Below are 22,165 nucleotides of genomic sequence, written 5' to 3' on the forward strand. Positions count from 1 at the left end.
TTCCTCGTGCATGATGAATGAAGGCATCTAGGGAAGAGCTTAGCAAAGTGCAGCAGGCGGCCGCTGAACCAGAAAGCAAACATCCCTTTGGTGCTGGCCACATCCCTGTAAGCATTTTAACCTACTTTAATGCACCTGAGATCATCTTGCTAACCTTGCATCCCTGTGTCTTAACCTCTGCAGCCCAGATCCCAGCTGATAGTCTGTGGGCGTTCAGAGTGAGCAGAATGGGGGGGGAGAGGGGGGGAAAATGACTATAAAACTCAACTCCAAGCCTGCGATGCCGTAATTCCCTGAGCTGCAGCTTGCTGAGTGTCACGCTGAGGGTGAGGGCATGCTTGGGCTACCAGCCAGCAAGATGGGAAAGCAGTGAGTCACGTCTCGGCCCCACCACAGCCCGAGATGCTGGATGGAGATGTGCTCTCTGCTGCACGTTTAGCTCAGCCCTTCCCTGACCAGCTGTTTGGCTCCACTGCTGTCCCCACATGCAGGGTTGGCTGCTGCCACACCGAAGCCATCTGCTCCCCGGGAACACTGTCCTTTCTGCACTGTCCTTTCTGTACAAGCTGCATTGTTGCTTCTGAAAGCACATTGTGAGGGCCTCGTTGGTGCTGGGAAATAAAAGGAGTCCATCCTGAGGTGGGAGCATCATGGTATGTGTTGTGGCTCTTCCACCAGAGCAGTGTGGGGATGTTGGCAGGGCTGGTTTGAAGCTGTGCCATGATGGGATGGACTGTGTGTGGGGCTTCGAGACCCTACAAGGGTGAGGTTCAATCCCTCTCTGCCCCCCTTCCCCCCCCCCAGTAGGGGGCACACCCATCCCCATGACATCAGGGCAGGGGGATGTGGAGCTGGGCTCCCAGCATGGAGGGAGAGGGGGTGAGGATGTTCCTTTGCTTGTGAGAACCCCACAGAGGGAAAGCCCAGACCTCTGGAATTGTGGGGCATTGGGAAGAGCAGAATGAGCCATATGGATCAGGGGACCTGTGGCAGAGGAGTGGGTGCAGGGGGGGATACAGGGAGAGATGGAAGGATAAAGGGAGGGACACAGGGTGGGATGGAGGAATACAGGGAGGGATGAAGAAAGGCAGGAATCGATTCCACTAACAAAATCAATTATTCATCATGTTTCTCATGGAAGGGCAGGGCTGGGAGAAGAGACCCCACGTCGGGGGGAAACTGCCCGCTTTCAAGTTTAAGGCTCCCCACACTCAACCAGCTCTATGCAGAAGGGAACCACCCCCCGGGAGGGCGGCCAGTGTGGACACATCCTCCCCGCTCCCCCAGCACCGGAGCCCGAGCACAAGCAGCTCCCAAAGGACGAGGGCGTCCTGGCTCAGTACTCTGCCCCGACAGGAGCGGGAGGAAAGGGGGGTGGGGGGTAGAGAGACCGCATCCCAGCTGCTGCCGCGTGCGTGCGGGTTTTATCCCTGCTCTGTGGGGAGGGGGCTTCTTGGCGTTTCTTAGCTTCATTTTCGGGGTCTGCTAGCGGCTGCGGGGCTTGGCGAGGCGGCGGTGGGTGGGTGGTGGGATGGGAAGGGGGCGGCCGTGCGGAGGGGGAGGCTGGCAGAAATGCTAATTCCTCCCTCTTCTCTCGGCTCCGCAGCCCCAGTGCCCGCCCGGCCCCGCTCCGGTGAGCATCTCCGAGCCCGGTGAGGTGCGGGGTGCCCCCGGCACGCCGAGACCCTCACCGCCGCCTCTGGGCGCCTCCGGGCTGCGGGGAACGGGGCTGGGGAGGAGGATGCGGAGGAGCGGCAGCGGAGGGGAGAAGAGCTGCGTGTTGCTCAGCGGCACTTAGAGGCGGGTAAGGTGCGGGGTCAGCTCCCGGTGCGGTAGGGATGAGGGGGGAACGGGGAGAAATGGGGGGGAAATTTGGAGAAACGGGGGGGGGGGGATTGGAAAAAACAGGGGAAAGGGGAAATAGCGAAGGAAAAAAGTAAAGGGAGAAGGAAGGGAGAAAAGTGAAGAAGAGAGAAGGAAGGGTGGAAGAAGGAAGAGAAGAAATAAAAAGAGAGAAATAACATAAAAAGCAGAAATGGGAAAAAGAAATAAATAAAAAGAGGAAAGAAAACGAGAACTGGGGGAGGAAAAGCAATAAGAAAGAAAACCGGGAGGAGAAGGAGCGAGGGGGCGGGCGGGGATGCTGCGGGGGGCCGGGCACAGACAATGGGGCGCGTCCCCGCCGTCTCTCTCCGGGCGGCAGGGAACGGGGCGGGCACCCACCCAGCCCCTGTGTCCCTTGGCAGGGGACATGGCCCCGGCGCTGTGGCTGTGGCTGGCAGCCCTGCTGGGCTCAGCCCGGGCGTGCCCCGAGCCCTGCGCTTGCGTGGATAAGTACGCCCACCAGTTCGCCGACTGCGCCTACAAGGATCTCCAGGTGGTGCCCACTGGGCTGCCCTCCAACGTGACCACCCTCAGCCTGTCGGCCAACAAGATCACGGCGCTGCAGCGGCGCTCCTTCGTGGAGGTGACCCAGGTGACATCCCTCTGGTTGGCGCACAATGAGATCCGCGCCATCGAGCCCGGAGCCTTCGCCATCCTGGTGCAGCTGAAGAACCTTGACATCAGCCACAACCAGATCGTGGACTTCCCATGGCAGGATCTCTACAACCTCAGCGCCCTCCAACTGCTCAAGATGAACAACAACCACATGGCCGTGGTGCCCCAAGGGGCTTTCCACACCCTGAAGGACCTGCGGTCTCTGCGCATCAACAACAATAAATTCACCACGCTCGCCGAAGGCATCTTCGACTCGCTCAGCTCCCTGTCCCATCTGCAAATCTACAACAACCCCTTCGAGTGCTCCTGCAAGCTCCAATGGCTCAAGAAGTGGATGGACAGCACGCTTATCTCCATCCCGGAGAAGGAGTCCATCACCTGCAGCCTCCCAGAGCAGCTCCGTGGGGTGCCGGTGGGGAAGATCCCAGACACACAGTGTACATCACCCTCTGTGCAGCTCACGTACTACCCCAACCTGGACACCACGGAGCTCTTTGATGGCTTCACCTTGACGCTGCACTGTGCCGTGACGGGCACTCCACCACCTGAAGTCAGCTGGAAGATCCGCACCTCCAGCCAGACCCTGGAGCTCAGCGGCAGCCCGAGTGAGAGTGCAGGGAAGGACCCTCCTAAGCAGGACCCTGAGCGCTTCTTGGTCTTCAAAAATGGCACGTTGGTGATTCCTCACCTGAGCAAGCGGGAGGAGGGCACCTACACTTGCCTGGCCACCAACGAAATGGGGAGCAACCAGACCTCAGTCAATGTGGCTGTGGCAGGATCCCAGAAGTACCCGCTGCAGCCTGGCAGGGACCCAACGGGGGGCAAAGCACAACCAGGTGACAAGAAGCCCGGAGCCAAGGGAGCGAAGAACAGCGTGCTCACACCCGATGAGAGGAACAAACCCCTCAGCCCCACCCGGCAGAGCCAACCACCCTCAGCAGCTGGGATGGAGCCCACTGGAGATGGGAAAGTCCCCTTCCAGCTTCCTCCCTTTGAGAAGAAGTGTGGCTCCATGCCAACCAGCAGATACATTTCCAACCATGCCTTCAACCAGAGCGGTGACTTCAAGCAGCACACCTTCGACTTGGGTGTGATCGCCTTGGATGTGTCGGAGCGCGACGCCCGGGTGCAGCTGACGCCCACCTACGTGCAGCCCGACAAGGTGCACCTGAGGATGCTCTACCTGTGCCAGGAGAGCAGCCGTGGCCATGCCTTGGTGCAATGGTCCAAGATCGAGGAAGGAGTGAACTCATACTGGTTCCAGGGCTTGAAGCCTGGCACCAACTACTCGGTGTGCCTCACTTACCTGGGGGAGGACTGCCAGGTCCAAGTGGTCTTCACCACCAAAAAAGAGATTCCTTCTCTCATCATCATTGTGGTCGTGAGCATCTTTCTGCTGCTCCTGGCCACCCTCCCCCTGATGGGTGCCACATGGTGCCACCTCCTCTCCAAGTACCAGGGCAAAACCTACAAGCTGATCATGAAAGCCCAGAACCCAGACCAGATGGAGAAGCACATGGCTGCTGACTTCGACCCCCGCACCTCCTACCTGGAATCCGAGAAGAATTACAACCCCAGCGAGGTGGGGGAAGGGGAAGCGGAGGAAGAGGACGAGGACGAGGAAGATGATGACGAAGGAGGCAGGCGGAGGAGGAGGAGAGAAGCCGAGGAGACCACGGAGCTGGAGCGGGAGGAGAGCGTAGCAGCCAGCTCCATGGTGGAGTCGCAGTCCAAAACCAACGGTGAGGAGTTTGAGGTGCGCTCCGAGTACAGCGACAAGCTGCCGCTGGGCGCCGAGGCTGTCACCATCTCCCAGGAGATCAACGGGAACTACCGGCAGCGTCCCCGCTGAGCCCCCAGATCACCCCCCCCCGGCCCCCCACTGCCCCCAGCCTCCCCAGCCCCTCGGGGAGGCTGCCGCTTCTTCTTCGGGGAAGGAACAAGGAGAGGAGGAAAAAATCCCCCCCATGCATCTTTCTTTCTCCTCTTCTTCCTCCTCCAGGCGGCAGGTCCTCGGGGAAGGGCTTCGGATCCGGGGGCTCGGGGGGCGATCGAAACGCTGATCTCCCAATTTCGTTTTCGTTCAGATTCAAATTGATCCCTATTGCCGCTGCGGCGCAACGATTCCCCGTCCCCCTCCCTCCCGGTCCCACAGCTCAGCCTTTATTTTCGGTCCTCTTGAAGGAAAAGAACGAAAAACAAAAAAAGAAAAGATGAACAAAAAAAAATCGGTTTTAAAAAAGGCCAATCGGCGAAAATCAAATACCCGATATCCCCCCCAAACCGATCCCCGGGTGCCGAGCGTGCTTTCAGCCCTCCCAGGTTGCGGCATCGTTCAGCACCCGGCGGCGTTGGACAGCTCCTCGACCCCCGCCCGCTCCCGGGGCTGCGGGGGGCGGCCCGACCCCCCCCGGACCCTCCCCAATCCCCCCGGTGCCCGTCGATGTGTGTTGGGTAGAGTAGCGTTGTAGCAAGTGTCTGTGCCGTAGGCGAGCCCGTGCTGCTGGCGGGCGGGCGGGGTTCGGTGTCCGTGCCCACCCCCCCCAGCCCCATCGGGAGGAGAGGGAACACCCCCCCCTTCCCCACCCCACCTGGGAACCCCGGGGCTGGAGAGAGCCGCGGGCGCCTTTCTGCGCCCTTCTGTCTGTGAAAGATTCAATAAAAGGGATTGAAAGTGCAGCCGCCTCCGTGCTTATTTGGAGGGAGGTGGGGGGGAGGTGGCAGCCGGGCCCCCTGTGCCCCCCCCCGGTACCCTCCGGTGCCGCTCCGGCTCGGCTCGGCACGGTGCGGAGGTGGGAGATGGCGTGGGGCTGTGTCCTACAGCTCCGGGAGGGACGCAAAGCTGCCTACGTGTGCCTATTTCTGTGCACAGAGCGTGTAGGAGAACAAGGTATATTTATCTATAGGCACGTATCTAAAACATACAGAGACATACACGCACCCTACATGCACACGTCCAAGCTGTAGGCACCCGTTTGTACATACGTGCCACGAATTAACACAGACAAACCTGTCACACACACATTTCGTGTGTGCTCAGTCCATACACACAACGTGAATAAACCTAAATGTATCACACGTACGAAAATACAACAAACCAAATATATATTATACACTCCATAGGCACTCCATATATATATATATATACACACTATATAATAAAGCAATCATTATTTTCACGGGGCCCTACACTTATGCCCCTACAAGGACTCATCCCAGCACCACGTTGCCTCCCCGAGCCCCTAAATGTCCCCATTCCTGACGTCCCCCACCCCACGAAGGTGCCCGGTGCCATCGGACTGGATTTATGAACGTAGAGCTCCCTGCTCTCGCCCCACGGCTGATTTAAGCCCACGATTACATGGTGAAGATTTAAGGCTGCCTTTGATTGCCTTTCTTATCTGGAGCTGCGCTTGCAGCCGACCTCACCCACATGAAGGGGACCGGGGAGACGCACAAGGCGGGGGGGGAGGAAGAGCAGCCCCCAGCCCCCAGTGCCCTCAAACTGGGCGCCAGGCACCCCGAGCCCACCCACCACCCATCCATCCCCCCCATCCTCCCTCAGCCGTGCGTTTCTTCAGCTCCGTTTCTTCAGCTTCTATTTTAAGTCCGGCTCTGCTGGCTCTGCGTCTTTCTCCTACGGCAGGGGAAGAAGGCAGACAAAGCACCGAGGGGGCAGACGGAGGGTTTTTCCCCCCCCACCCCGAATCCCCCAAACCCTCGCAGTTCGAGGCTCTGTTACGGCAGCCCAGATGTTTGCTGCAGCTCCTCAGAACATGTGTAAAGCAGGGATCCCCCCTCACCCCACCCCGCGCAGACAAATCCCCATCTGCGGATGCACTTTAATTGAGTTTCATGCCTAGGAATATACGAGGAATAGAAAAAGAACAATCATTCCTGCCTCCCTTTAATTAGGGGGTAATAGATTGCCCCGCCTAACTCATCTACAGGGAATCTCGCTGCAAAGAGCTGCCTCCCGGTGCTGGATTGCTCCCAGATTTGTTCCTTTTTGAGAGGGTGCTCATTAGCGCCAGGTGCCCGCAGGCACAAGGACGGAGCTCCGCGTCCCCCCCCCCCCCCAACCCCCTCCCCGCATCCCATGGCCGGAGCAACCCCAAAAGGGTTAAGGGGGCACAGCGGGGTGGTTTGTCCCCACTGAAGGCATTAACCCTTAGCCGAGCCACCAGCCCCGGGTGGAGAGGGACGCGCCCGTGGGTGACGGTGACCACATGCTCATCCCACGGTGGTGTCACAACCAGCTCAAAAACCCGAGTGAAAGGCTAAACAGCAGATCCGAGCCTCGGCCGGCAGCCCGCAGCTCTGTGAGTGCGACCCCGATATCGTGAGGGGACGAGGGTGGAGGGGAAGATCCCGCTGCGAGCCCCCCAGTGACCCGCTCCGATCCCGCTAATCCCATCGCCCCGCACTATTTTTAACCCCGCTCACGGCCTCGGTTGTGTCAGCGCAGGCAGCAGAGAGCTGGAGCTCCACACAGGACCCAGCTGGGGTGGGGGTCCTGCAGGGTCTGGCAGCCTCACTTTGTTCGGGTGGGATGAGCAAGGGATGCTCTGCGGCCCGATGCTGCCTCGACCTGCGTATCCCACCGAGCTGGGCACGGCTCTGCGGGACAACACCCCCATCCCCAGCCCCGGGACAGAGGGACCGTGTTGGCAGCCCTTTGCGCTTCCCTCCCCCCCCCCTCAGATCTTTGGGGCCGGGAGCGGTGGGGCCGCGGGGGGAGGAGGGGCCGCCTGTGTGTTTTTTTTTCTCTCTGCGATCCTCTGCGAGGAGAGAAGCTGGAGCGGGTCGGTGCCATGGAAAACAAAAGGGCCCGGGGGAGCGGATAGGGGGAGGAGAAGCCGGGTGCGGGCCGAGGGAGCCGCAGCCGCCAGCCCGGAGCCGCGGCGGGGAGCAACGGGCGCTCCGTCCTCGGGAAACCATCGGTGCGGTGACGGGGCGCCGAGGAGGGGTGTGCGGGACTGCCCGGGGAGGCGGGGGGGTGTTATTCACGGCTCTGGTATGCGCACGCTGCACCGCCCCCGGCTGCCGCGGCCCGGCCGGAGGGGAGAGGGAACGGCCCCCCCCCACGTCTCACCGGGAAGCGCTGCCGGGAACCGGAGAGCGGGGATGGGGGGAGCGGGATGGGGGGAGTGGAGGGACCCGCGGTGCGCGGCCGTCCTGCGTGGGGCCGGATCCGTGCGCGCACCCATCCTGTGCGGGGCCGATCCGTGCATGCACCCCACGGAACACCCCAGAGGGGACCTAGTGCCACCGGGCCCCGGCCCCAGCCCCGGTGGTAGCTTCTCCCTGCAGGCTGGGGCCCTCTGCATTCAGCCTTTTGCAGCAGCACGGCTCGCCCCCCCCTCCCCCTCTAAAGAAACCAATAAAATAGTTGCGCAGCGTTTCGGTGCCCATCACCCTCTCCCCTCCTGCCCCGCAGCAGCACGGAGCCGAGACAAAGGGGTTTGGCTGCCAGCTCCTCGCTGAGTTAACTGCTTCCGCGGTGGGACCCGCACAGCACAGCTTACAAGCGGCTCTGCGGCCGCCGATCCAGGCCAGCAAGGAGTTAGCTCTGCCCTCCGCACGTAAAGGCTTCCAGCAGCACCCCCGGCGGCTGGTCGGAGGGGCTGAGGGGCCCGGAGCTGGTGCTTTGAGGGGAGAAAGGCTGAGGGTGGGAGAGAGGGTGGTGTTGATCCACGTTAGGAGAGGTTCAGGGAGGTCTGAATGTGAAGCACAAAGCTTTCATCCCCAAACCAGAGGGATGCAGGATGCCTATAACAGGGGCAGGGGGACATTTTGTCGAGGAGATGGAGTGGGAAGGAAATAGTTGAAGATCATGGAGGTAGCCAGGAGCTATTGGCATAGCTGTGCCTTGCTCACAGTGGGGAATATTTCAAATATTCCCCATTACCACTGCAGATAATCGCAGGGCTGGTTCCTGTTAGAGCTTGGCAAGCACTGATCCCATGCTGGCTACTCTCACGGCCACCCTCACGTCCCCTGTCTGTCCCCAGGAGGAAGGATGGGGCCTCTCCTGTGCTGCCTGGGCTTCGCCGTGCTGCTGTGCCGGGGGCTGGCCTGCCCCCGGCCCTGCTCCTGCTCCACCAAGAAGAACGGGCGCCTGCTGGCCGAATGTGCCTACAAGGAGCTGCCCGAGGTGCCGCAGGGACTGTCCCCGAACGTCACCATCCTGACGCTGTCGGCCAACCGCATCGGCTGGCTGCGGCGCGGAGCCTTCGCCGACGTGCCCGAGGTGCAGTCGCTGTGGCTGGGCTACAACCAGATCAGCGGTGCCGAGCCGGGTGCCTTTGCCACGCTGTCACAGCTGAAGAACCTGGACCTGAGCCACAACAAGATGGTCACCTTCCCTTGGCAGGACCTGCGCAACCTGAGCGGGCTGCAGATCCTCAAGCTGAACAACAACAGGCTGGCCGGGCTGCCCAGAGATGCCTTCCAGGCACTGGCGGAGCTGCGCTCGTTGTGGCTCAATGACAACCAGCTCACCACGCTGGCTGATGGCACCTTCCACCCGCTGCCCTCGCTGTCCCAGCTGCAGCTCTTCAACAACCCCTTCAATTGCTCCTGTAAGCTCTTCTGGCTCAAACGCTGGGCTGAGAGCACCTCGGTGTCCCTCACCAAGGGTGGATCCACGCTGTGTGCTGCACCAGGGCGGATGCGGGGCCGAGCGGTGACCGACATCCCGGCGCATCAGTGCGTGGCCCCATCAGTGCAGCTCACCTACCTGTCCAAGCTGGACAACACGGTGCTGCCCGATGGGCTGACGCTCAGCCTGCACTGCAGTGTGGCGGGCAGCCCCCTGCCCCAAATCCGCTGGAGGATCCAGACCCCCGGGCGTGGTGTTGAGATTGATGGGCCCAACGTGGCGCGGGATGGGAGCCTCTCCCCATCTGGGCGCATCAAACAGAGCCAGGAGCGCTTCTTGGTCTTCAAGAATGGCACCATGGCCATCCCCAAGTTCAGCAAGGAGGATGAAGGCACCTACACCTGCATTGCCATCAATGATGTGGGCACAAGAGAGGTGTCTGTCAACGTGGCCTTGGCTGGATCAGAGAATCCAGCTGAAGACCTGCTGCAGGATGACCCCCATGCCAGCCCCCTGGGGGGACGGAGCTGCTACAAGGGTGATGAGATGGATCCCGTTGGTGCTGGAGAGAAGCTGGTCATTGTCTACCACGTGCCGAGGGAGGTGAAGGGCATGGCTGAAGGAGCTGTGCCCCAGTTTGGGCTGCTAATCCTGCTGCTGGCCTTGGGCATCATGCTGGGCTGGTGAAGGGGAGCAGGGACAGGCACCAGGGCTCCCCCACTTTCTGTATCATTTACCTTCACATAGTGCCATGCGTTTGCTGAGCTTCTGGGACTGCAGGTGGGCGCAAATGTGGCTGAGAGCTGAGCCCAGGGCTGGTCCGACCCTGCGTACATAGGGGCTGAGAGCTCCATAAAGGCTTGGGTGATGTAGGGCAGATCCACGTTGTGCTGTTGCTGCAGGGCCAGCCTTGCTGTGGGGTCCTTTAGGAATGGAGGCAGCACAGTGATTTTTTATGTGATTGATATGGTAGGGGAGGTGCAGAGCACCCAGTACCAGGCATGGATCAGTCCATGAGGAGCAGGCTAAGCCTTTCCTGCAGAGGACTGGTTGGGTGAGGGACTATCCGTGGTGTCTGTGCCCTCCCTGTGTCCCAGGCCCAGGCCCTGCCACCCTCATTGCTTCACACAGTTGTGATGCAGATGTTTTCCTCTCCATTCACCACCAGAACCCACAGCCCAAACCACTCGACCGGGCCCGTCCCGCCAAGCTGTGCTTCTCAACCCCACAGTTACAGCAGGAGAAGCAGAGACCAAAGAGACCACATGAAACCAATTACCCCAAAGTGCCTTACATCTCTCTGCAGGACATCCACGCTGTGCCCCCGATGCCGTGGGCTCACGGTGGGACTACCGAGCAACCCTCATGTTTTCTGCTAGCGTGTGCCTGCGGGAGCCATGCAGACTCCTGCAGCCTTGTAACCAAAGCTGTGCCGCCAGCCATGTACCAAGCACAATAAATACCTTTTGTAAACCAGCCTGCTGCTTCTGTGCCCCCCACAGCTCGCTCACAGACTGGAGCAGGGAGGAGAAGGCAGAGATGAGAAGGCAGAGACATAAACATCTGTAAAGCAGCTGTTGAAGCCTGAGGCCTCTGCACAAACTTTCCAGCCCTATTTGGTTTCTTTTATGGAGGCAGAGAGCATCCCCCCCTAGCTGCACAGCCAGCAAGCAGACACATATTGTTCCCATTACAGGCAGAAAGAACAACACAGCCCCAGTGCAAGCGCAGGGAGGGCAATGTTCTACACAGAGTTTCACTTTCATTTTATGGGATGCGATGCTTCCATAGGGTCCTTTCCACATTCTGGAGGCAGTTTGCCCTACAGCCATGTCACCCTGTTGATGCTCTCCCTTCCATACATGCTGGGATGGCAGCTCAGCCCCACGCTGTGTGGGGTCTGGGAAGAGAGCCACCACCCTGCCCAGCTGCCTTCCGTGCCCTTGTGTTTGCAAAGGTGGATTTCCATTCCCCACATGTATGTCTTAGGCTTTTGTTAACCAGAGGCACTCCCTGACCTACCTTGTGCAGGCTCAGGCGTGTCACATTGGGTGGGATGAGGATGGTGGCCATGGGGACGCATGGGGACAGAGCCATACAAGGGCTGCGTGCAAAGCAGGAGCTTGCAGGGACAAGAAGCCACAGCGAAAGGCTTAGTTCACCCTCAGGGCACCCTGATTATGCCAAAGGAAGGGAAAGAAAACAAAGAGTGAAGCCACCTCCTGTCATCTCTCACCTCAGACCCAGCCAAGACATCTCCAGGAAGCCGCAGGCTTTGTAAACAGATGCAGAGCAGCAGCTCCACCCATGGCCCCGAGCTGCATGCAGAACATTGCAGGGATTTCCGCTGCCTTTCCCTGAGCCTTGGAGGCTGCGTGGTGAAGTTCTGAGGCCCCACACATATGGGGCACCAGTGGTCCCCAGCATCATCAGTTCAAAGGTGGATTCCAACACCCTGCTGTCAACCCAGCTGCTGAGTATGGCCAAACCAAAGGCTTAGAGCAGAGATTTGGTTGTTTCTCCCCATAAGATCAAGCAGATCAACCAAAACACCATTGTGACCATCCTGGTGTCCCCACTCCAGGAGTCCTCAGGTGCGTCTCACCCTCACCAAAAGAGCAAGCACACCCCGATTGTAGCAATGAGGTATATGATTTATTGTTCTTCCCCAGCTCGGCACGGCCCAAGGAGGCATAATGCTGTTCTATGGGCTTGGGGCTGGCTGGTCCTGGAGAACAGCTAACTTTGAGCACAGTGGGGTGGCAGCAGGGGAGGAAACAGCCCCAGTAGGGCAAACTGGAGGGTGAGAGCTACAGGAGCCCCAAATGAACTGTTCTGCAACCTCCCAGACTAAAACAGAGCACGTGAAATGGGAAAAACCCCATGAGGATGACAGGGATGGTGCTGGCGGACTTATCTCAGAAGTGACCCTAAGAGGACTTTTGGGATGGCTGACAGGTCTAACTTGGCTCACCAAGCCTCTGCTCCCAGCTTGGGCTTAGGCTCTAGCTGTGTCATCACCTCTGCATCCCACATGGCCCCAGAGCTACAAACCAGTGCTGTCACTGCTGGAGAGGGACAGGAGTGCCCAACCTCCTTCCATCATGGGAGGAAAGTCAATGCGAGGCGGGATGGGATGGGAGGGAACAGGCAGGGGGTGGAGGTCAGGGCTTAGGGGGGCTGAGCTGGGCCCCGTTGGCTGTGGGATCGCAGAGGGCAGTTTTTCGGCAGGCCATCAGTGAGGGGTTGTTGAGGAGGGTGTAGGCCAACCACCAGCGTGCCCGGCTCCGCTTCAACCGGCTTCCATCTGATGGTGCCTTCTTGGTGTGCATCAGTTGGAGGCCTGGAAGGAGATGGCAGTGAGAAGCATGTTCTGTGTGCTGGAAGAGCCTGCCCTGGCTGTAGGAACTCACCTTCCTCCAGGTCCCCTGTCTGAGGCTCAGGTTGCCCCTGTGGCTTCATGGGCTGAAGGAGCAGCATGCAGAAGGCTCTCATCAGTGGGTGAGATTGGCTGACTTCCGTCTTCAGGTAGTGGCAGTATGCGTGGTAGCCTGGGGGACAGCCCATAGGAAACACACAGTGGGGCCAGCATGGGCCAATACTGATTGAAGAGAACAAGGACATGAACCCACCCTTGGTCCCAGCAGGTGATGGAGGAGCCCTAGATGTGAGCCCTGGGAGCTTATGTGGCCCTGTGCTGCTGGAGGTCCCCATTAGAGTTGATGGAGGTTCCTATGCCAGGGCTGCCCCTTGCCCTACCTGGGTCAAAAGTCTCCACACCACGGTTCAGCAGGCTGATGTCCAACTGGCAGAAGTGGATGGCATTGTAGAGGGCAGAGATAACCATCCTCCAGACCCCTGCCAGGACCCCCACCAGCACATTGATGGGAAACAGCAGATAGGTGATGATGTAGAGAGCTCGTCTGTGGATGGGAAAGGAGGAATAAGGAACAAAAACAGCCTAGGACAGGGAACACAGCCCTTCCCTACCAGAGGAAGCTGCCAAAATAAACCTCCCTCCCTTCTCCCCCTCCCTGACCGACACCATCCCTGACTGAGATGGCTCCATCCCACAGAGAGATGTGAACGCCCTTCTGGTGTGTGGTCAGGACTTAAAGATTTGCTTCCACTTGTAGGGACTCCATTTCTCCTTAAAAGGAGCGTGAGTCTCAGGCTTTGGGGTCGAGGGCACATGGCAGCCCAAAAGCCCACAATGACTGGGCAGCTCTCCCCCATAGAGCTCACATGGCCATACCTGTTGGTCAGCTCTTTCCGCAGGGGATGCTGCTCCAGGAACTGGTAGTGAGCTGCCACGTTCTGCATGATGACAGCCACTACCAGGGTCAGCCAGAAGGGCCTGGCCAGAAGAGAAGATGATCCATTAAGATAGGAAAGACCCATAAGGTCATCCAGTCCACCATGCCTGTGATCATTCTAGACCACACTACTCAGTGTGATATCTACCCTTTTCCTGAGCACCTCCCGGGATGGTGACCCCACCACCTCCCTGGGCAGCCTGTGCCAATGCATTATCACTTGTTCTGAGAAGCATTTCTGAATATCCAGCTCCTACCTCCCCTGGTGCAAACTGAAGCCATCTCCTCTTGAGGCCATCCTACCCAAGATTGGAAGGTGAGAGGGGTGAACATCCCCAGTGCCTACAGTGCAGCCTCCCCTTGGCCAGACACCCCATATAACTCATTACAGCCTTGGCTATGGCACCCAGTTGGGTTGCCCACAGTGCTCACCACATGTTCTGCACGACTTTGAAGAGGTATGAGCTTGTGCCAGACTGCAGCGGGATGACGACAAGGAAGGTGAAGGCAGCAAAGCAGATGAAGAAAATCACTTGCTGGATGAGGAGACCTGGGAGGGAGGCACGGGGGAAAGAAGCTGTCACAGGGAAGGGAGGAGAAATGGTCCTTGTTCTCCTTCCCACCCCTGTGCTTGTTTCTGAGCACGCCTTTCGCTTTAATCCCATAATAAGCACGAGCTGTCCCTGCCTCCCCCGCTCTGCACACAATGCTCTGTGCGGGATCTAATTACAAGTTCAGCCTCTCTTATCGCGCCCTGCTTTATCCCCACGGAGAGGAGCCATCTCCGGGGGCTGCGGCTGTGATGCCTCATCATAAAATCAGCCCGAGCTGTGATTTCTAATCATAAATCAAGCCGAGAGCGGCGGCGGCTGCGGCTCCTCGCGCCATCGGATGCCGCTCTCTACCTCGAGTGCTCTGCTTTGCAGCTGGGCTTTAAGGCATTGCACCAGGCTGAGCCCAGGCAGGATTTCTGACCCACCTCACACCCCTTGGCACAGACTCTGGGAGGCGATGGCCAGGACTGAAGGAGACAGGCAGGCCTTTGCATGAGATGCCATGACTGCTTCACGGATCAAAATATCTGGGCTGAAGCCAAGGCGGCTCTCACTCCCCCCACCCCCCTCCTCCAGACCCTTCTTTTCCCCCACCATTTGGTCCTCGCCGCAGAAGGACAGATTGTGTTGAGGGAATAGATGAACAAAAGCCCCAGAGTTTTGCGAAATGGGGCCAAAAAGGGGGATTGGAGCTGCTTGAATATAAAGTTCCCTCTTGGAAACGGGGTTTGCCACCTTCTCCCACCCCATAGCCCCCCCAATAACGTGTACCCAGGCAAGCAAAAGCTGTCTGGAAGCTGGCAAAGCTCATCCAGCAGACGATGGCTTGTCGGGATGGGCGGAGGATGTGGGCTTTGTAGAAGACATCGAGCACAGCCCCTTGGTACAGCGCCTTCAGGTTGCTTCTGCAGGGGAGAGAAGTCAATGCTGGGCTTTGGGACAAGGATAAGGGCATGGAATGGGTGATAGAGGTGGCACAGGGCCCTACCTGTGCATCACCAGCGTCCTCAGCAGCATGGCCAGGGTCAGCAGGCAGCACAGCACCAGCGAGCACACGTAGCACACTGCAGGGAGAGGACAGTGAGCTGGGCTTTGTCCCTAAGGGAGCTGGGCTTTGTCCCTAAAGGGCTGCAGGCCCTGGAAGCATCACACAGCTATAGGTGCTGGTGCTGCTTGGATAGATCCCCAAGCAGCGTGCTGTGCCTCAATTTCCCTTCCCATCCCTTTTGCAAAACTAGGGGAAACTTTTTTATCCCCTTGGAAGGCAGGAGGATAATGTTCCCCAAGCAAATTAGGAGGGGTATCATTGCTAGGTTAACTCCCTGCTGGAGCAACAAGCAAGTCATGCAGAGCCTGGTGGGGTGCTGTGTAGTGGGAAGGAAGAAAGGAGAAGGGGATCTGCTTGGAAAGATGGAAATGGCAGGAAAACAAAGGTCAAGAGGATGAGAAAGGCTTGGCAACTCTGGAAAAGTCACCAAAATGCCCCATGAAAGGAGGGGGCACCCTGCCAGCCCCACGCAGGGCTTTCAATTATCGGGTGCCCGCTCAGCAGCAGGGGCTGAGGGGCCATCTGCTCGATTCCAGCACATCTCCAAACCTGTCCAAGGAGTGGCATCTGCAGCACGGAGCTTGGGCAGGCAGCAGCTGCTGGAGGAGCCCTGGCACGGCACCAGGCTCAGGCACGAGCTGTGTCTCCTCTTTCCAAGAGGGTGAATCTGGGTTTGAGACTTTCAAACCTTGGGGATGCTCCCCACCCACCTTCCAGCGACCACAGGTAGTGCTTGACAGTGCTGAGTTCCTTCTCCATGTCCCCTGGCATGCCTGGGTTCTCAGAGGGCACCAGTCCAAACTGCACTAGCAGCACCACCACATCCTTCGTCATGCCTGCTCGCACGATTTGGATGGTGGGGACGAAGGCCACCAGCAGCAGCAGGGCCACCTGCAAGGGGGCAATGCCGCGTGAGCCATTGCGTTGGCTTAAAGACTTAAGGGTGGCTGAGCCCTGTGAGCAAAGTGCTGGGGACCGAGGCTGAGCCAAGGGATGGTAATACCTCAAGGCACGCTAATACCATCCCCAAAGCCAAACTGCCCCAGTGGCACATGGCAGTGGTCCCCTTGCCCCTTTGAGGACATGGCCTCTGCATGCCACTGGGCCACCTTTGTCACCTGGTAGACAGCGATGACCGATGTGGTCATGGACAGGACGAGCTTCAGCGGGAGCTGGAAACCTGCAAATGGGAGTAACCAGCTGTGAATTGAGGTTTTCCTTCCTGCAAACCTTTAAATCCTCATGCTCCCAAAGCATCAGCCCCACTCCATCTCATGCCCCATGGGGGTCCCAACCCCCTGTTCCTCCAACCCCAAACTGCAACAGTTTGTGCACGTGCCAGGCAGCAGCTGCCATGGCACAGATGCTTTGGGGCCGGTGCCAAGGAAGGCATTTGCTATCCCTGGGGGAGGCAGACTGTTTGCAGAGCTTCTGCTGCATGAGGAGCACGCCCTACCTTCCTCTAGAGTGTAGATGTAGGAGCAGAGGTAGGCACGGAGCCGGGACAGGAGGCTCTCCTCCAGCTTTGGGGTGCTGTAGGAGGAAGTAGGTGGTGACAAGAGTGGCTTGTATTTTATTTTACTATTAAAACCAGGGCTACGGGGCTATTTCTGCCCCCATTCCCATCCCCAGGCTGCCCTTACCTCCCCTTCTGCAGCCGCCTGGACAGCACAGCCTTGAGGTACTTCTTGTAATAGCCTCTCCCTGTAACCTTCAGCAAAGCAGCAGTAAGTCGCCTGCTCCCCCCCAGCCAGCCCACAGTGGGGTCACTTCAGTCCACGCTAGGGCCAAGTGCTGTTTTTGAAGATTTTCTCCTCTCCTTCACCCAACAAAGCCCAGCATTTCCAAAAGGGCTGAGGATTATTGCTGCCTGCTGGGAACACAAGGCGACCCCAGTCCGGCCTGAATGGGACCCATTGATGCCATAAGCCTCTTGTACTAAGGAGTTTACTCCAAAGATGGATTTTCCCCTCTTGAAATCCACCAAGATAAACAGAGCTGCAAACCATGTGTGCTGTGTTGCCTTCAGAGGGCAGGCAGGCTGCTGGGAACCAAACTGGGAACACTGGGAACACCCCAATTCTCACAGCTCCAAAACCATGTGGGATTCCCCTGTGTTCCCACCATGCCATGGACCTTCATTACCTCCTTATTTGAGGTCTCCTCCTTCCCTATGAAGCTCCTGATCAGCAGGGCTGGGTACCACAGACTTAAGACCATGAGGCAGAGGATGATGGGGACATAAGAGAGCGTGGAGTAATACCTATATATCTGGAGACAAGCAGAGCTGTCACAGTCCAGACCCCACCAAGCCTAAGATCACAACCTGAGTGCTGGTATCTCAAAGCCACCTCTTCAGTGAGGTGACAAAGCCACACCAGCCCTCCCTGATGGTGGGATGTCATCACACCTACCTTTGGCGACTGGGGACAGTCCACCTTCTGCCAGACATGGACAACAAAGTGGCACCAGGAGAGCAGGCAGCCCAGAAGGTAGCTGGCCTTGTGCCCCACCGTGGCGCAGGCAGCCAAGGGGTAGTAGAAGGCGGGGTAGTAGAGCAAGGCCAGGATCTTCCAGTACTCTGCATGGGAGAGGGAACAGAGAGGACAGGAGATGTCAGTAGGGATCAGAGTGAATGCGTTGCCCCGATGGTGCTGCATGGCTCCATGAGGCTGGGATGGAGCCTGCCTTACCCCGGCTGTGCTGGGAGGAGTGGGTGATGAGTGGCAGAGGATCAGCATCCAGCACCAGCACACACAGTGAGGAGAAGAGGATGCCAAACACCGCAGCCATCAGCCCTCTGTTGCCCTCCTCCTCCAGGAAGTTAGCTGGGCTGTGAGGTAGAAATGGGCCTGGCATCCCATTGCTTGGCATATGGCAGCTTACAGCTGACTTGTTACATGCCAGCTGGGCAGGGTGATGGGGATGCTGGGACACGGTACCTGAGCAACCCAGGGATGCCATTCCAGCAGTCCCGGTGGAGCCGCCTGCGTTTCACCATCAAGGACAAGCCCAGCAGCACAGCCAGCTGCCAGAAGAAGGAAACCACACTGAAATCCACGTAGAACCATTTAAGAGCAGTTGTGCATGGCCTAGAATGGGGCAAGTGGCTCACCATCCCAGAATGAGTACTTACAGAGATGGGTGCCATACAGGTATGGTACAGCCTGGGGGAAATGGTGGGGTCACATTCAGGGATGGTGCTAGGAAACATGCTGGAGAAAGGGGAAAAATAATTGGGGTTATACTGCGTCCTGAAAGGGAGATGGTGAGGGGACGCTCCATGCATGCACATCAGCAGCACAGAACCTTCAAGGAGCATGACCACACAGCCCTGATAGTGGGGCTGAGGTCACCCTGAGAGATGCATTTTATGGTTGAGCTCAAGAGATAAGAACAGGGAGTGTCCCTCCAGGCACCCATGCTCTCCCGGACCCTGTGCTCCACTTTAGGGTTTGTTGAGGCAGCAAATGTCTGAAGTTACCCCATCCCACCAAGGAAGGCTTTAAGGACAGGCTGCTGCCAGTAGAGCTCTGTGGTTTCTGCCTTCTCCCTCTGCTAACAGCTGTCCTTGGATAGACCAGACAGTTCCTGCTGTCCCCAAATATCGCAGCTTCGAGGGTAGATCAAGCTCCAAAACAGTTGGATTTCACCAGCACCAGATACTGAGCTTTTGGGGTCTGTATGGGATGCAGCACCATCAGGGGACACTGCAATGCTGCCTGCATGTCCTCAGCACCAGGGGACACCAAGAAGGAAAGAGCCAGCACCCTGAAGGTTTCCATAAGGGCTGTGGGCACATGAGGGCAAGGAGATCTCAGAGATTGCACAATACAGATTAATGACCCTGTGGCAATGGCTGGGCTTGTCCCCATCAGGCTCTACTGCTCAGGATTAGACACCAACAACAGAGGGACAAAAGGTGGACCCAGGTGTAACAGGTCCACAGGTAAACTGCTTGGAGAACGCTTTGTAACACAGCAGATCTACAGGATGAGGGAACCCCTCATACAATGAGCTGTGTCCATCCATGTGAACAAGAGGAGGAGGTGGCACCTGCCCGGGGACACGCGGCACTTACTCATCCTGCGGTGCAGATGTCTCTGCTGTCTCATAGATGTACCAGTCGGACACCAGGTCATCCCCAAAGCTGTCATCCAGCAGAGAGCCGTGTGCGGCCCCGGAGCCGTTGGCTGCCATGAGCACCTTCTTCCTAGTGACCCAAGGGAGAGGCAGAGAGATGGGCCTGGGGGAAGTCCCCTTGGGAATAGAGGGCTGGAAGCAAGCAGCACACGGGCTTTATTCTGCCAGGGCACTCCCACCCATCCCCACCTTGGCTGCTGGGACGCTGATAGAGCCGCAGCCTTTGTTTGGGTTGCTTCACAGTGGCTACGTGAAGGGCTGCAGAACCAGCACAAGGGTCACGTTCAGGGGGTGTAGGTGAAGCAGGAAAGAAATGGGTGAGTGGCTCGTGTTCCCTGTGTCCCTTTGCCACCAGGTGCTTGCAGCCCCAGCACCTGCCCCTGGGCAAAGCGAACTCATCCCACAGTAATAAGGGATGGCTTGTCCTGGTGCCAAATGCAACAAGGTTTTGTTCCTCCTTCCCTCTGTTGTTTTCCCTTTTGCACAGCACTGATGACTTTGGCCCAACAGCCCCACACCCTCCCTTGCTGTCCTGCAGCTCTGTGACTCAGCTCATCACCGTCATCAATACAGTCTTCCCTGTGCCCCGGAGACAATGAGCCCATAGTAGGGCAGGAAAGCACCCAAAGAGATGAAGGGCACCCCATATGCAAAGCATCGAAAGAGCTGAAGGAAGCCTTCCCTACCCCAAGTGAAGTATCCAACACTGTCCCCATGTGCCAACCCAGGGCTTGGGGATGTCACCAAACTGACCATGGGGCTGAGAGCAGCTCCCTGGGGACTCCTGACACACTGCTCAGCAGTTCCAAAGGGGCGGGTTGATATTCCTTTGGTGCTCCCTATCCACTCTGGGTGAGGGTCCCACTCCCCAGGGGGGGTCTTGGGTCCCCAGAGCCCACCCTGGAGCATCGACTCCCCTGCCATCCCTTGGTTTTGCCTGCATGGGGAAGCGGCTCTGACCTCATCACCCAGGAATGTAGCACTCCTAAAAGAGGTAGAAGGAGCCCATAAAGCACACAAACATCTCACAAGACCCGGGAGACTCTTTCCTCTCCTGGAGGGTCCCCTCCTCCAGAGTTAAGGTGCTGCAGCCTTCGGGTGAAAGACCTCATCCCAAATGGTCCAAATGGAGCTGCCCATTGCCCCTCTCACCACCCCACAGAGCCACCTCCAAGCTCATCCTCCCACCAGCAGGGTGACAGCAGCCCAGCCACCTTTGGTGACAAAAGGGTGCCAGCAGGAAGCAGCTTCAGAGGCGCTGCCACCATGGGATGGGCAAAGCCAAGCGTGCCAAAATCCCACCCCATCAGCTCTCCTCTACCCGAAACCTGATCCCTTTGCTCCTCCACCTAACCCCTGCCCAAACAGGCTGGGTCTTTGATCGCCACAGCATCACAGGGATTGATGGCTTCAATAAAGCTCCTTCATATTCTTCATTTCCCACCATCCATCACTCTCTGGGGAGCTTTTGCATCCCACTGCTATGAATTAAACGTTGGGGGGGGGGGGGAACCATAAGGGAATTCCCCCTCCCAGCCCCCTTCCCTCCTCCTATCGGGGATAATGGTGATGCCTTGTGTACAGCTTTTAATAAAAATGATAAAGATCTCATTTCACAATTGTTCAGGGAGTGCTTGGGCCGGGGGGGGGGTGGAGTTGTTTAAGAGAGATCTCCTCTAATTCAATTGCTGAGTGAGAGTGACTGGAAGAGCTGAGTGTCCCTGCAGGAAGGTGGCCCCTGAGGACACCCGATGGGGACATCCAAGCAAGATGCTGGGTCCTACAGGGGGGGATTTAGCAGCTACCAGAGCTGCTCGAAGACTTTAATCCTCTTTCTGGAATAGGGCAGCTTTTCCCCACTGCTTGTTTTCTATGAGTTTCCCAACTTGTGGACACAGAGGGGTTTGATGGATAAAGGCTGGAGCCTGCGGGAAGCCCCCACTCAGCCCCTGTGTTCGAGAAGTATGGGGTTGAGTCAGTCTTCCCTGGGGTCACCAAGGACACCCTGACCCACATCCTCATCCTCCCTGGAAAGCCCCCATGAGGCAGGAGGAGGGCAGGGGGCTGTGCCAGCAGTGAGGTACAGATGAGGGTCTGCAAAGATGGTTTTCCATCCCAACACTCAGCACAAAGCCAGCCACATCCAAACAGGTCCCAAAATCCAATAGGTCCCAAATCCTGCCCTGCTGACCCCTGCCACCCCAAAGGGACCCTCCAGCTCTGTGCACCCCTTGTATCCATGGGCTGACCCACCTTGGAGACTACCAGCATGCTTGCCAATGACCCAGATTTTAGGAGCAAAGGCAGTTAAGCACAGAAACAAATTTTCCTTTAGGGATTCTTTTTAAGCTCCCTCTTTGCTTTGAAATCCTGCAGCCACAGCAGCACCTGCTGCGCTCATCTCCTGCAAGGAGCAGTGGAGGGGAAAAGCTGTGGGTTTGCAGCCAAGCAATCGGCAGCAGCACCTTGGGGGGAAGGGGGAGAGTGGGGAGGCAGGGCAGAGCCCCCAAAGCCCTGTTGAGGGCTGCGAAATCTTGGCTTCAAGGCCACCAAAGAGGTTTGGAGTCCTTACGCAAACACTCACGCATGAGTGCTCAGCTCGGACGGATTCACCCCCCACCTCAAGCACCCAAACTTTGCCAAAACACCAAAAGAGAAGCCCCCAAAGTTACCTGCTCCCGACCTGTGGCTCAGCTCGGGGACGGACACGGCTGTGCAGGGCTCAGAGCATCAGCACGGCGCGGCGGCAGCCATACGATCCTGCAGACAAAGTTCAGCGCACCGGCGAGGCGGCGGCAGTGTCGGGAACTTTATCCCCTCCATGGCGAGGAGGCCTTGGCTCGGGGCCACCCTGGGGTTTAGGAAATGAAAAGCAACCAACCCCGTGCCGCGCTTTCCCCTTTGATTACCCGGGGAGGGGAGGCAGCAGAGCCAACCTCCTTCATCCCCCTGCCCCTATGCTGGCAGCTATAGGGGGGGGCAATGAGAGCACAATGGGCCC

At 58.1% G+C, this 22,165-nt stretch overlaps 3 protein-coding genes across 6 annotated transcripts; 2 read left to right on the forward strand and 1 right to left on the reverse strand.

The window, feature by feature from the left end:
- Window positions 1–1,303: 1,303 nt before the first annotated feature.
- Window positions 1,304–5,178, forward strand: ISLR2 (immunoglobulin superfamily containing leucine rich repeat 2). The gene is made up of 3 exons (XM_032446930.2): window positions 1,304–1,411; window positions 1,607–1,804; window positions 2,247–5,178. The coding sequence occupies exon 3, from the start codon at window positions 2,252–2,254 to the stop codon at window positions 4,349–4,351; it is 2,100 nt and encodes a 699-aa protein (XP_032302821.1). The 5' UTR covers window positions 1,304–1,411; window positions 1,607–1,804; window positions 2,247–2,251; the 3' UTR covers window positions 4,352–5,178.
- A 1,500-nt stretch (window positions 5,179–6,678) lies between these two features.
- On the forward strand, window positions 6,679–10,579 carry ISLR (immunoglobulin superfamily containing leucine rich repeat). Of its 3 annotated transcripts, none has more exons than XM_015872755.3 (2): window positions 6,679–6,821; window positions 8,514–10,579. In XM_015872755.3, exon 2 carries the CDS (start codon window positions 8,522–8,524, stop codon window positions 9,788–9,790), a length of 1,269 nt encoding a protein of 422 aa, XP_015728241.1. In that variant the 5' UTR covers window positions 6,679–6,821; window positions 8,514–8,521; the 3' UTR covers window positions 9,791–10,579. The 3 variants fall into 3 exon arrangements, with proteins under 3 accessions (XP_015728241.1, XP_015728239.1, XP_015728240.1); XM_015872753.3 differs by lacking the exon at window positions 6,679–6,821 and adding an exon at window positions 7,267–7,442; XM_015872754.3 differs by lacking the exon at window positions 6,679–6,821 and adding an exon at window positions 7,267–7,304.
- A 1,157-nt stretch (window positions 10,580–11,736) lies between these two features.
- On the reverse strand, window positions 11,737–21,947 carry STRA6 (signaling receptor and transporter of retinol STRA6). 2 transcript variants are annotated; one of them, XM_032446851.2, is made up of 18 exons: window positions 21,848–21,947; window positions 19,103–19,234; window positions 18,158–18,236; window positions 17,964–18,049; window positions 17,715–17,854; window positions 17,436–17,602; window positions 17,167–17,292; window positions 16,665–16,732; window positions 16,478–16,554; window positions 16,140–16,201; window positions 15,732–15,912; window positions 14,962–15,037; window positions 14,745–14,878; window positions 13,852–13,969; window positions 13,359–13,460; window positions 12,863–13,026; window positions 12,517–12,654; window positions 11,737–12,446 (listed from the first exon to the last, which is right to left on the reverse strand). In XM_032446851.2, the coding sequence occupies exons 2-18, from the start codon at window positions 19,219–19,221 to the stop codon at window positions 12,268–12,270; spliced, it is 2,016 nt and encodes a 671-aa protein (XP_032302742.1). In that variant the 5' UTR covers window positions 19,222–19,234; window positions 21,848–21,947; the 3' UTR covers window positions 11,737–12,267. The 2 variants fall into 2 exon arrangements, with proteins under 2 accessions (XP_032302742.1, XP_015728236.1); XM_015872750.3 differs by having other exon boundaries at window positions 21,837–21,947.
- Between the last annotated feature and the right edge of the window lie 218 nt (window positions 21,948–22,165).

Source organism: Coturnix japonica, chromosome 14, assembly GCF_054131305.1.
Source record: "Coturnix japonica strain WE chromosome 14, WE-NBRP24, whole genome shotgun sequence".
Taxonomy (NCBI): domain Eukaryota; kingdom Metazoa; phylum Chordata; class Aves; order Galliformes; family Phasianidae; genus Coturnix; species Coturnix japonica.